The following is a 14,483-nucleotide window of genomic DNA, read 5'->3' on the forward strand; positions in this document are numbered from 1 at the left end:
GCTTGCCCTTTGCTCCTTTGCAGTCTGCTGTGGTCCGTGGGCTGCTGGGCTTGTAGGGAGACCCTGCCCTAAAACTCAGGACTGGGCAGGAGCCCCCCAGGGTGGGTGACAGTGGAGCTTCTGCCCTCGGGCCCACGGGTATCCCGCCGCTGGCTGTTAACAGCACAGGGCAGCCTGCAAGCCGCAGGGCGGGCATCCCTCAGGCCACCGGCTGGCCCTCCCCACCCCCAGGCCCCATCTGCTGTGAGGACAGTCTGCTCCTCCTGGACTGGAGGAGTCACTGTCCTGGGGTCCTAGATCCCGGCCGCCGGGCTCGCCCCTGGAGGTCCAGCCTCCCTTTCATGTCTCTGCCTGATTTTTTCTTTCTTCTTCTTGCTATTTATAATTTACTTTATCTTGCTGGGATTTTTCTGTTTCCTGGCAAGCTACCTTAAATCTGGTCAATAATAAAACTTTATAAAAATAGAACTACCATATGATCCAGCAGTCCCACTCCTGGGCATATATCTGAACACAACTATAATTCAAAAAGATACATTCACACCTGTGTTCATAGCAGCACTATTCATAATAGCCAAGACATGGGAAGAACCTAAATATCCATCGACAGGTGAATGGATAAAGAACATATTGCATATATATACAGTGGAATATTACTCAGTCATAAAAAGAATGAAGTAATGCCATTTGCAACAACATGGATGGAACTGGAGATTATTATACTAAGTGAAGTAAATCAGAAAAAGATAAATACCATATAATATCACTTATATGTGAAATCTGGCTTCCCAGGTGGCTCAGTGGTAAAGAATTTGCCTGTCGAGGCAGGAGAGTCAAGAGACTCTGGTTCGATCCCTGGGTCGGGAAGATCCCCTGGAGAAGGAAATGGCAACCCACTCCTGTATTCTTGCCTGGAGAATCCCGTGTACAGAGAAGCGTGGTGGGCTACAGTCCATGGGGTGGCAAGAGTCAGACACGACTGAGCACAAACACACATATGTGGAATCTAAAATACAATACAAATAAACATATCAACAAAGCAGAAACAGACTCATAGACATAGAGAAAAGACTTGTGGTTGCCAAGAGGTGGGGAGGGGAGAAGGATGGGTTGGGAGTTTGGGATTAGCAGAGGCAAACTATTAACTAAAGACTGGATAAATAACAATGACCTACTGTAGAGCACAAGGAACTATATTCAATGTCCTGGGATAAAGCATAATAGAAAAAATATAAAAAAGAATATATATATCTGTAACTAAAAATGTTAACTATATATATGCATACATGCACACATCTGGACACTTAACATACAAAAGTATGTGTGACTTATAAAAGTAATATTGTATGGTAGCTCAGCTGGAAAAGAATCCACCTGCAATGCAGGAGACCCCAGTTTGATTCCTGGGTCAGGAAGATTCCCTGAAGAAGGGATAGGCTACCCACTCCAGTATTCATGGGTTTCCCTAGCGGCTCAGATGGTAAACAATCTGCCTGCAATGCGGGAGACCTGGGTTCTAGCCCAGGGAAGATCCCCTGGAGAAGGGAATGGCAACCCACTCCAATATTCTTGCCTGGAGAATTCCGTGGACAGAGGAGCTTGGCAGGCTACAGTCCATGGGGTTGCGAAGAGTCAGACACGACTGAAGCGACTTAGCACTCACTCATGAGTCACCTAGGAAGCTCAGATGGAGGTTACAGACAGATTTTAATCAGAGGGTCTTAAATTTCTTGTGGGCTTTCCTGGTGGCTCAGATGGTAAAGAAATCCGCCTGCAATGCAGGAGACCTGGGTTTGATCCCTGGGTTGGGAAAATCCCCTGGAGGAGGGCTTGGCAACCCACTACAGTATTCTTGCCTGGAGAATCCCCATGGACAGAGGACCCTGGTGGGCTACAGTCCATGGGGTCGCAAAGAGTCAGACATGACTGAGTGACTAAGCACAGCATACCATATTACTTTACATAAATGGTAAAATAATCCACCTGCCAGTGGTAAAAGAACGTGCCTGCTAATGCAGGAGATGCAGGTTCAATCCCTGGGTGGGGAAGATCCCCTGGAGAAGGAAATGGCAATCCACTCCAGTATTCTTGCCTGGGAAATCCCATGGACAGAGGAGCCTGGAGGGCTACGGCCCATGTGGTCACAAAAGAGTTGGTCACAACTTAACAACTAAACAACAACAAAAATAAATATTGTATATGTATGTCTAGCTCTGTCATCTATGATTGTATCTGCATGCTGGTCTATCTGTATCTATATTCAGATCTATATCTGAATGGGATGGAATACCTACACCCATATCTATGGCTACATCCTTATTTACATGCGAGTCCACACTCACGTCCACGCCGAATCCATGCCTACACCTACACGTGCCTCACCTCAGTTAGTGAACTGGCTCCTGGTGTCCCACCGGCAGCGCCAACCCCAGCACCTCCCCCACAGCACGGAGGACCTGCCCGGTGCAGAGCCCAGAGCCCCATTTACACAGTGGAGACCCAGGTCAGGGGCGTTGGGGACCTGCCTGTGGTCAAAGCACCAGGGACAGACAGAGCCTGGTGCTGGTCCCCTTTTGCTGGATGCCCCTTCAATATCTCCAAAGGTTCCTACCTTCCTGCAAACATAACCCCTGGCCTCCGCATCCCTTGCCACTGTAATCGCCTGTTCGAAGCCGCCCATGTGAGCATCGTCCTGGCCCTCCCCCTGCTGTCTAATGGCCAAACCTGCGGTGGCCACTGTGTGTTCAAGAAGCATGGTGGGTGCAGGGGAGGGTCCACATCTGGACCCCCTCCTGCCTCACCAGCCAGGACCAGGGGGCTCCCCAGCTCTGCCCTCCCCCTGAGCCTGTCAGCACCGCGGGTCCCCCACACAGGCTCAGCTGTCCCCCAGGAATGCTGGGCAGCTACCCCACTTCTGGGAGCCCCCTTACTGTGGGAGGCACACTGTATGTGGTATGCCTGGGCACTGCTCATGTTATGTATGGATCATTCCCTGCCTGTCCCTTCTGTCTCCCCAGCCCTGTGCGGGGTGCCCTCTCTTCCCAGCAGGGTGTCTGGTGCCCATGGTTAGGCACCCCAGCCTCCAGCTCCTGCCTCTCCTCAGGAGATGCCCCCCACCGTGGAGGCTCACCTCCTTTCCCGTTCTCTAGGAGGATATTCCCACCAGTCTTCCTGGTGCTCCAGGCACCACCGGACATGGAGACGTGCCCATCTCTCCATCGCCCCTCTCCCAGGTGCCCACATGGCAACACCCAGGGCAGTATCTCCCCCACCCCCCATATCCAGTTCTTATCTGGACAGTTCAGGGGCCTCAGATAGACCCCGACCCTACCTTACCCCCACATGGCCTGCCTCCTAGATTCAGGTGGTGGCGTCCAGCCCGACTTCTCTCCCCTCTGGGGTTGCAGGATACAGTTGTCCCCCTCATCCGGCTCCCAGACACCTGGTGCCTGCTCGCCTGGACCAGGTCCCCCCCGTTTCTCCCTCCCTTGTCGGCTCCCCAGGCTGGCTTCTGCCTGACCCTGCACTGCCCCTGACTTGAGCCACTGCAAAGGGCCCCCGGGGTCCCTGCCCTCAAATTCCTCCTCCTGCCTCTCATGGCCACAACCCCTGGTTGGGCCCACCTGACTTGGTTGGCAAGTCGACCCCGGTTGCCCTTAGCTGCCAGCTGAGTTTGGTTTGGAAGGAGACAGGAAGTGAAAGGTCGTGGGGGTGCTTCTCCTCTGCCCAGCCCTGCATGCATGCCTTTCGTCTCCAATGGTGGCTCATCCTTCCCAGGGTGGGGTCCCTCGGCCCAGGTGCCTGTCCGCTGAGCATCGTGTTCCCCCCACCCAGTTTGAGTGTCAGGGGGCAGCAGCTGGGCTCCCCCATCCTGCAGGACCACTGCAGCTTCCTCGGGACTCTGACTCTGCTCCCTGAGCTGACATCATCTAACTCCGGGAAGGATTGGAATCCAATGCAGAGAAGGAGGAATAGACCAAATACGGAGAACTGGCACTTCCTGCCAGGTTCAAGAATCATTTGCAAAGGTTTGGTCTTTAATGATGAAACCAGTTGGGAAAAGTCAGCATATTGAAGACTACCAGATTAATCCTCTGATTCCATTTTAACATGTATAATTGAGGGTTGATTCTAAATTTGTGGTTTAAAATTGGACCTTGTCAGAGAATTTAAAACATTTGCACACAATCCTGAAATGCTTCAGAGAATTTGAGATGTGGTATAAGTTTGATATACTAGACACAGGAGAATTTTGTAAGCACTCAGGGGAGCTTCTGCAGGGATATCAGGCCTTCGAAGTTCTTAAAGAGAAAAGAAAATATGCCACATTTATAAGTGTCATTTTAAAAGGTTCAAGGGAATTTAACTAGGCAGAAGTGGAACAGATTATTGTTTAATAGTGTTTAATATATTCAATCTGAGTTAGTCAAGCATTAATCAAAGAAAAGGGGAAGTTGAGTGTTCTTTTATTATATTTATAACCATAAAAATATGATCTCTAGGTTTCACTTTAAAACCTTAAAACAGGTTTGGAAAAGTGTAACTTCAATAAACTGTATATAAAATTTTAAAAATAAATCTTATATAATCTTTCCTGTGAATAAAGTCTCCACAGACAAATAAACACCCAAGTGAAACCCCAGAAACAAAACATAAAAGCCCAAGGACCCCAAATCAATCAGAGCTCAGCCCCAACTCAGCACAGCCTGGCCGCAGGAGACCCCGAGGCCTGGCCCCTGGCCCCTTCCCTTCTGTCCGTGTTTATGGAGTGGGCTCAGTACTGTGCCAGGCCCTGTGCAGAGTAAGCAGCATGCGAGCCTGGCTGGCTCACGGCCTCCAGAGTGGCAGCCGGGGGGGCGGGGTGGGCAGCTGGTTCTCAAAGTGGGTTCCAGTGGAGTCAGTGGACCCTGGGAATTTGTTGGAAATGGAGATTCCTGAGCTCCACCCTGCCATACTGAATCCACATCTCTGGGATGGAGTGCAGTGATCTATTTGTAAGGCGCCTCTAGGTGATTCTGATGCTGCTGGAGTCTGAGATCCAGGCCGAGGGACCTGCCGCTTCCTCGTGATGGGTCTCCCAGTCCCTCCCAGTCTGCCTGCGAACCTGCTCTGCTCCGCACTCTGAGTGGTGGTGGCTGTCACGGCATCCTGGGGCCTCGGTGAGACCAGCTGGAACCTGGGACCCTTTGCTGCAGTGCTTGTACCTGGACAAAGGTCTCCTTGGGCAACAAAACACAAAGAAACTCTAAGGGACTAAAAATAACTATAAGCATGCGCAGTTGGGGCAAATTCTGGACAAAAGATACAAAAAGACTAAAACCCAAAGGCCACTTCTGAAGAGCCAGGAGCAAAAGCAGGGTACTATGCATGCACCCCTGCACACAGCACCATCTACGGGGTGGACAGACCACCTAAGCCACTCCTCCAGCCTGAACCCTTGGACACACCCCTACCCTCACCGCATATAAGGAACCAGCTCAGCTCGCCCCCACTTCGGGAAGCAGGCTAGGGAAACTGTTGCTTGTTTTCACTGGCTTCTGTAGCCACTGAAGCCCCAATAAAGTTTTGCCTAAATTTTTTGTTTGGCCTCTGATTAATTTTTATTGATTAGGGAGGCAGAGAACCCTGGTCGGATCATCAGGACGCAGCATCACAGCTAATGATGAATCTTATCACAAATAATGTCCTAAAAATTGGAACTCAGTGCCCATGCTGGCTTCCTCTTATTTAAATCAGAAACAGCTCTGAACCTCAGGCTTGGTTGCTGGTGGGTGAGCGACCCATGGCCGGCCATCCACTGCTGCAGGACTTGGTCAGCTCACTGGCTGTCCCCAAACCCTGAGTCTTGGCCTCTTTGAAGAGGGGCTGGAGGGCACGGGAGTGAGGTCAGAGGTGGCAGTGTGGGTTCACATGCCTGTCAGGCTCTGGCTATCCTGCCCCTGGCAGCCTTGCTCCCACACAACCAGAGCCCATGGGCCGACTGTCACTTACAGGCCATGGGAGCTGCCCTGCTTCACGGTTTGGATCCATGACCAAGCTCATTCAGCTTCCCCTAAGAGAGGGCTTCACCAACCGGGGTCATCCTTAGCTCTCCAAATTACTCTGCCCTTGGATGCCCAGAATAGTTGGAGGATTCTTGGGCAAGTGTGACCAGAGGGGACTTCCCTGGTGGTCCAGTGGTTAAGACTCCATGCTTCCACTGAAGGGGCATGGGTTTGATCCCTGATCAGGGAACTAAGATCCCACATACCTTGGAGCACCTAAGCCTGTGTACCACAACTAGAGAGCCCGTGTGCCTCCAACGACTGAGCCCACGTGCTACAGCTACTGAAACCCATGAGCCCTAGAGCCAATGCTCCGCACCAAGAGAAGCCACTACATTGAGAAGCCTGCGTACTGCAACTAGAGAGTGGCCCCCACTCACTGCAGCTAGAGATAGCCCGCTCACAGCAACAAAGACCCAGCACAGCCGAAAATACATTTAAAAAGAAGTTGTTGGCATCTTGCCTGCTGTTCTGTCCTCGTTGACCAGTCACTGCATCAGATCAGGGTTGACAGCAGATACCAGAAGCTGGGAGGGGCAGGAGGGATCCTCCCCAGCAACCCCCAGCCATGCTGGGTCTTCGGACTGGTCTGTGGGTTTAAGCCTCCCAGTGATGGTGCTCTGTCAAGGCTAATAGATCCTGTGTCAAAAATGTTTTGATTAGGGAGCTCCAGTGTTGCCACTGGGTAGAGACAGCTAACCACTGGTTAGTTAGCCTTGAGCTAGTGTGAGTCTGCTTTCCAGCCCTGGGTACACCTGGCTAAGCTGCTTCCCCATCCTGGGCCTCTGTGCACCCTGGGTAGAGCAGGGTCACTGGACTGCAGTTACAACAGGAAAGGAAGGAGTATTAGCAGGAGTGAGGCAAGGACTTGGTGGCCCATGATCAGGGGCTGAGGGTTCAAACCCACACTCTCCTGGAAGCAGGGTCCTGTGGCACCCCAGGTCCACAGACCTTGAAAGCCCTGCCCATCCCTCTCTGGATGGGCTGTGTCACATCATGTCAACCATGCTGTGACGGTCCCACTGAGCTGAGAATGGAGTCCAGAGTACCAGCCTTCAACAGGGCATTGGCTCAGAACACAATCCCATTTTATCCTAGGAGTACACTGAACCAAGGAGGTGAAAGACCAACACACTGAAAACTACAAGACAGCAATGAAAGAAACTGAAGAAGACACTAATAAATGGAAAAGTATCCTTGCTCATGGATTGGAAAAATGTTGCTAAAATGACCATACTACCCACAGCTATCCATAGATTCTGTGCATCCCTATCAAAAAGCCAATGATATTTTCCCTCAGAAATAGAACAGATAATTCCTATAATTTCTGTGGAATCACAAAAGACTCCAAAGCAATCTTGAGAAAGAAGAACAAAGCCGGAGGCATCACATGCCTCGATTTCAAACTATATTACAAAGCTACGATAATCAAAACATATGGCATTGGCATAAAAACAGACACATGCAGGGATCAATGGGACAGAATAGAGAGCCCAGAAATAAACCTAGGCACACATTGCCAGTGAATTTATGGCCAAGGAGCCAAGAATATATAACAGGGAAAAGATAGTCTCCCCAATAAATTGTGCTGGACAGTCCAGGGAAAACTGAACAGCTATACACAAAACAGTAAGCTGGACCACTATCTTACACAATCATGCACAAAAGTTAACTCAAAATGAACTAAAGATTTGAGCATAAGACCTGGAACCATAACATTCCTAGAAGACACAGATGTAGAGGCCCGTCTTGTGGACACAGCAGGGGAAGGAGAGAGTGGGACAAATGGAGAGAGTAGCCTTGATGCATACTGCTGCTGCTGCTAAGTCGCTTCAGTCATGTCCGACTCTGTGCGACCCCAGAGACGGCAGCCCACCAGGCTCCCCCGTCCCTGGGATTCTGCAGGCAAGAACACTGGAGTGGGTTGCCATTTCCTTCTCCAATGCATACTACCGTGTGTGAAATAGAGAGCCAGTGAGAAGTTACTGTATAGTACAGGGAGTTCAGCTCAGTGCTCTGTGACGACCTCGGGGGTGAATTGGCAGGGAGGGAGGTCCAAGAGGGTGGAGATATATGGCTGATTCGCATTGTTGTATGGCAGAAACCAACACAACATTCTAAAGCAATTATCCTCCAATTAATAAACAAAAATAAAGTGAACTCAGAAAGAAAATAACTAGAAGAAAACATCCTGCCTGGAGTCTTCTCTACACACTGGCCCCCTGCAGAAGCCATGGGGGCTTCTGATGCCCACAATGCCCATGTGCACTCTGCCTTTCACCTCCACCAAGACAAGCCCACGACCTTCCTGGGTCTCTTCACCACTGATGGACAAACTCCCAGTGCTCAGGACCAGCTCTTAGTTTCCAAGCTCCTCACCAGCCCCGACTTTAGTGTAAAGCAACAGAATGAGTGGCTTGAGAAATAAAGTAAGATCTGAAATAGTCTCTCATTACCACATTCATAACGCTTCCCAGTCCCCTTGCCACAGAGGTTTCTTACATAGACCTAAGTTTGGGGGCTTTTACCTCCTCCTGATCTGTAACAAGCAGCTCACAGACCAGCCAGGCACAACTTTCGACAGGTCTGCTCGGTGCATCATCCCTGTGAGTGGCCCCAGCGGCTGAGTGACACTTACCCTCATGCCCAGCTCTATGTTCTCCCCACCGTACACCTCCATGCCCGGGTCCAGCAGACCAATGTCCCCGAAGTACTCCCGGTCCACAACGAAGGAACAGCCGATCATGGCCGGGGTCCTAGGGAGAAGCAGACAGGGACTGAGCAGGCCATCAGTGTGTGGCACGGACCTTGGCAGCCTGGGGGGGCCCACCACCCTCTTTCCAAGTCCTCACACATCATCCCTGAGCTCCTTGTCTTTACCTGGTCACTGTGCCCAGGGCTTGCCTCAGGCTTGTCTTTGCACCCATCAGAGATGACAAAAAACCCAGCTTTCAATTCAGGCAACTTAGTGTAGAGTTTAAAAATTTAAAAATCTGATTACCCAGTGAGTTATTTAGTTGCCCTGATCATAATCTCCTAAGCTTCAATCACTTACCTACCTCCTTCATTATTTTATCTGTGTATCAGGAATCAGGGCCGCAACTGGCAGTCACACAGCTTGTGCACTGCTCAACTCCATGCTGCTGCTGCTGCTGCTAAGTCACTTCAGTCGTGTCCGACTCTGTGCAACCCCATAGATGGTAGCCCACCAGGCTCCCCCGTCCCTGGGATTCTCCAGGCAAGAACACTGGAGTGGGTTGCCATTTCGTTCTCCAATGCAGGAAAGTGAAAAGTGAAAGTGAAGTTGCTCAGTTGTGTCTGACTTTTAGTGACCCCATGGACTGCAGCCTACCAGGCTCCTCCATCCATGGGATTTTCCAGGCAAGAGTACTGGAGTGGGGGTGCCATTGCCTTCTCTGACCAGCTGTACTATATTCCTGTAATAATTCTATTTGCATCTACACATTTTTAAAAGGTGAGTAAATCTTGCCTTGCCCCAAGCAATTGTATCTGTAAAATCACGTGTCAATGTGCTGGTTATATTTTCTTCTAAGATGTATTAGCAATTTATCAGTGTTGAGACCTCCACTGGACTCATGGAGCAGTGGTGATCAAAGCAGGTCATGAACGGACAGAGTGGCAGAGAAAAGTGGGCAGTATCACTGTGAATGGACCTGCACACTCGCTGACTCATTCATTCATTCCTGATACACTCACATCATAAACTCAGGGTATACTGAGAACCTATTAGTTGGAGGAGAAAAAAAAATAAAGGAAAAATATCTTTCTAGCAATAGGCACAATCTCTGTTTGGTAAGAAAGCAGGACCTTCCAAGCTTTTTTAAAAAATTTATTTACTTTTATTTTTGTCTGTACTGGGTCTTCATTGCTGCATAGGCTTTGTCTCTAGTGGCAGAGAGCAGGGGCCACTCTCTAGTTGCGGTGCGTGGGCTCCTCACTGGGATGGCTGCTCTTGTTGCAGAGCACAGGCAGTAGGGTGTGCACACTTCAGTGGTTGTGGCTCCCAGCCCAGGCTCAGTAGCTGTGCAGGCTTAGTTGCTCCGAGGAATGTGGGATGTTCCCGAATCAGGGATTGAACCCATGTCTCCTGCATTTGCAGGCAGGTTAGTTACCACCGAGTCATCAGGGAAGTCCCCTTCCAAGCTTTGGATGGAAGAATTTGCTTCAAAACAAAGACAACCACCTTGTAGGCTAAGGGCTCAGTTTCTTCCAAGCTCTTAGAGGACTGGCAAAGGCTGCCCCATTGTCCCCGAAGACCCCCCAAGACCCCCGAAAGACAGGGTTGCGGCTGCCCTCTCCTCTGCTTCCACTTGTGCCCACCCACTGCTCTCATAGGTATGAAATCTCTCTTCACTGAAAACAACACAAAAAGTTGTTCTTAATCACAGTTTAAAAGAAGCATTTCTGCTCCCAGTGACTGGGACACCAGAAACAAGTGCCCATGAGTTGTCCAAAAATAACAGAGGCATTAAAAGGCAATTATCCTTTTATTTGTGTAAAGATCCAATTTGTTCTGTCATGACATTTGGGCCACAAATCTAATAGTAACGAAATTTTAATGTCATCTGTGACATGTAGCAAGCGTTTAACTGGTTAAGTTATAGTTCACCAACGACGACAGCTATTTCTTTCATTTTCTTAACAACAACACAAAAATCTCAGGGTGATCTCTGATGAATTGAACTGCCAAGTCCCTGCCAAGCCTATTACAGCTGTAATGATTTTTTTATTATTGCTCCGAGTTCCAAAATAAACTTCACCTCACAAGGCGACGGTAGCAGAGTCAGCTGGCTCTGAATTTATTTGCATGAGAAGTTCTTGCTGTGATTACAGAAAACGGTGAAGGCCGAGGGTTCTTGGGTTCGGGGGAGGAGGAACTTGGTCCCCCTGGGGAGCATCCTTACATCTGGGCTGATGTGCTGCCCGCCTGGATACAGCCTCTCCACGAGGATGCTCTCCTGGGCTCCTGCCTTGCAGAGGCCACAGACAAGCAGACACACACAGGTGCACAGACACACACATGCCACACACATGCATGGACAAGCATACACATGCAACAGACACACGGATACATGGACACATGGAGACACATGCAACACACACATGCATGGACAAACATACACATGCAACAGACACACATGGATACATGGACACATGGAGACACACACACAACACACATACCCCATAAGGACAGACACACACACAATAAACAGATGTACAGATATACAGACACACACAATACACACACATAGTCCCACGAATATACTCACAAACATACACACCCAAATGCACACAGATACATATAGACACACATAACATGCGCACACACAATACACAGAGAAACACACATGTGCACACACATAAACACAGATACACACCTGCAGCAAACACACAGAGATACATACAGCACATGCATACACAGAGATACACACAGACACACATCTAGGCATTCACACATAGGCACACATCCCCAGATCCATGAAGCCTTGAAGTTCTATATGAATAGGAGCTGATAAAATGAAGATCACGAATGGGCTCTTCAGCTTTTGGGAGAGTGACAAGGGACAAGAGAGGCGCCTGCTCTCGATGTCTTGAAGAAGAACCAGGCAGGGCACTGCCAGGTGATCAGCATAAACACAGGGGAGGACAGCCAACCAGGTGTAGGGGCCACATGCATTGGTGACAAGGTGGTGGAGAAACTGGTGTGCCTTGGCTCAACCCTCCTGGAAAAGTCTGAAGCGATGAACAGAGAGCCAGCAATACTTGTGCAGTGATGCAGTGCTGACCCAGCTCCTTGCACACCCACTGTGTGCCCTTGGGCAAACTGGTCAGCTTCTCTGTGCTCAGCTTCCCTGCCAGTAACACGAGAGGCAGAATGGTGCCTCCTCCAAAGGCAGCTGTGCAGATGAAAACTATATGGAGGAGGGTCTGGAGCCTGGGGACCATTTACTGTTACTATTTTACCCCCTAATTCCGTGGCTGGCATTTATCCTAGGAGACTGATCCAAAAGCTATTTGCACAAAGCTGTGCACTGCAGCGTGAGTTATAGTGGCAAAAGGGAAATCAACTTAGAGTTCATCAGTGTAGATGGTCGAATGAGTTTCGAGCCGTTCTTTTGATGGATTGTTACCTACCCAGCAGGCGAGGTGCTTATCAAGACCACCCAGTGCCATAAGAAGTGATGCTTGGGAGAAGGTAAACGACAAGTCAGCAAGGAAAATGTCACCAACCTACCACTGTGACCAGAGAAGCAATTATGTGTGAGTGTGGCTGTATGCACAGGCTTTCCCTGTGGCTCAGTGGTAAAGAATCCGTCTGCCATGAAGGAGACACAGGAGATGCAGTTTCGATCCCTGGGTTGGGGCGATCCCCTGGAGGAGGAAATGGCAACCCACTCCAGTATTCTTGCCTGGAGACTCCCATGGACAGAGGAGCCTGGTGGGCTACAGTCCGTGGGGTCACAGAGTCAGACATGCCTGAAACAACTGAGCATGCATGCATGCACGTCTATAATGCACGCACAGATCTATATGTGGTCTTGTGTGTGTGTCTGTGTATGCGGATCTATGTGTGTGCGGATCTATGTGTAGTTGTGTGTGTGTGTGTGTGTGTGTGTGCGGATCTATGTGTGGTCTTATGTGTGTGTGGATCTATGTGTAGTCGTGTGTGTGTGTCTTTGTGTGCGGATCTATGTGTGGTCTTGTGTGTGTGAGTGTGTGTGCGGATCTATGTGTGGTCTTGTGTGTGTGTGTGTCTGTGTGTGTGGATCTATGTATGGTCTTGTGTGTGTGTGTCTGTGTGTGTGGATCTATGTGTGGTCTTGTGTGTGTGTGTCTGTGTGTGCAGATCTATGTGTGGTTTTTTGTATGTGAGCATGTACACGTGTCTGTGTGCTTGCATTTGTGTCTTTGTGCATCTCTATGCATGAGTGTGCATCTGTGTGTGAGTACAGGTGTGACTCAGACCCTTATCCCATGTTCCCCTGCTTGTGGAGGGGAGCAGGTGCTGGGTGTGGGCCCCTCCACAGACCCCACAACATCCCCTCTTTTCCTCTGGGTTCATCTGGCTCCACTGGAAGCCGGCTTACACCCATGGTCTCTCTGCATCCACAAGACACACTGGCATGAATCTGGACTGCCCCAGGGACAGGGGTGCAAACCCATATGTGGGTTCTGTGGCCCCAGGAAGATGCAAGCCAGGTGAGCCTAGGGGCTGCAGCTGCCCTCCTGGAGGTGGGGGGGCCCACACAATGCAGCCAATGCCCCACACCTGCACTCTGCTAGCAGCTCAGAGCCACACGGAGACAAACACGCCGCTGGTCATGAGTCCCGTTTTGACCTCATTCAGAATTCAGGAAATAGCTCCATTTCAATGATACAGTTCACGCGGGCAGCCACCTCCAGCACGCAGGACCCCTGGGGCCACGAGGGCCTCCCAGCCCCTCACTGCCCTCTCTTTCTCCATCTGTCAAGGCTGAGATACTTCTCCACAGAAATCCAAGCCTTCTTTTGACCCTTTTCTTCCTTGAGCTTCCAGAATAATGACTGGCAGGGAAATTTCCTTAGGTAAATTTTCACACACCAGCCTCTCCCAGGCCAACTTCCTCAGAGCAGGTGTGGGAGCTGTGTCCTTCAGGAGAAGGGCATCGGCCCCTCTCCCAGGTCTGAGGGAGACCAGAAACCCCAGAGCAGTTCTCAGGAAAGACCCTTTCAGGCCCACAGACTGGCCCCAGGGATGCAGGTTCCCAGCCTGGGGTCAGGTCTCGTGATGTGGTAAGGGGCAACATCACAAGGTTTGCCAGGAGCCTTTGCTGCAGGAGCTGGGGTACCAGGGCTTCTTCTCATGGGTCTGCCGCTGAGGGGAGGTTGTGGGTAGACCCTTCCCTGAGAAGGTGGAGAGGAGGGCCATCCTCTGGATAATGACCTTGGAAGCAAAGACCTCAAGGCTGCCCTTGGAGTCTTGTCACTCCAGACTCTCCAGCCCAAAGGGCGTGTGAAGCAGGCTGTTGGGAGCAGTGGGGACTGTGGCACTGTCCCCCTCCCCGACCCCGAGAGCTCAGTAACAACTCAGCTCCAGTGGATCATCACCAGCTAGGAATGGGGACCTGGGTTTTTCCAGAATCTTCTACTTTTCAAAGAGTAGACACCAATTTCGTGTGAAATCTCTTAAGTATAAACATTGGTTCCAAGTTTGAGACATATATGACAAATCAGGTGACATACTGAGATTCAAGTGGCTTCCCTAGAACTTGAAGGACAAGGTCACACCACTCTAGGCTCCCTGGGCACTGTGCATACTAAGAGTGGGAGATTCAGAACGCCTTGTTCTCCCCCCAAGAAGAACGGCTAGGCGTCTGGGAGCTGTCTGCAGCATCACTAGGAGGGCAGTGAGTCCCAGCATGGAGCCTGCTGAGGGCC

At 50.3% G+C, this 14,483-nt stretch overlaps 1 protein-coding gene across 2 annotated transcripts in view; it reads right to left on the bottom strand.

The window, feature by feature from the left end:
• Positions 1-14,483, bottom strand: part of GALNT9 (polypeptide N-acetylgalactosaminyltransferase 9) — a 118,658-nt gene that overhangs the window by 34,429 nt on the left and 69,746 nt on the right. For both annotated transcript variants that reach the window (XM_006045542.4, XM_006045543.4), the window contains one exon: positions 8,683-8,800. In XM_006045542.4, the coding sequence (XP_006045604.1) occupies positions 8,683-8,800 (118 nt within the window). The remainder of the gene's footprint in view (positions 1-8,682; positions 8,801-14,483) is intronic.

This window comes from Bubalus bubalis, chromosome 17, assembly GCF_019923935.1.
Source record: "Bubalus bubalis isolate 160015118507 breed Murrah chromosome 17, NDDB_SH_1, whole genome shotgun sequence".
Lineage (NCBI taxonomy): Eukaryota > Metazoa > Chordata > Mammalia > Artiodactyla > Bovidae > Bubalus > Bubalus bubalis.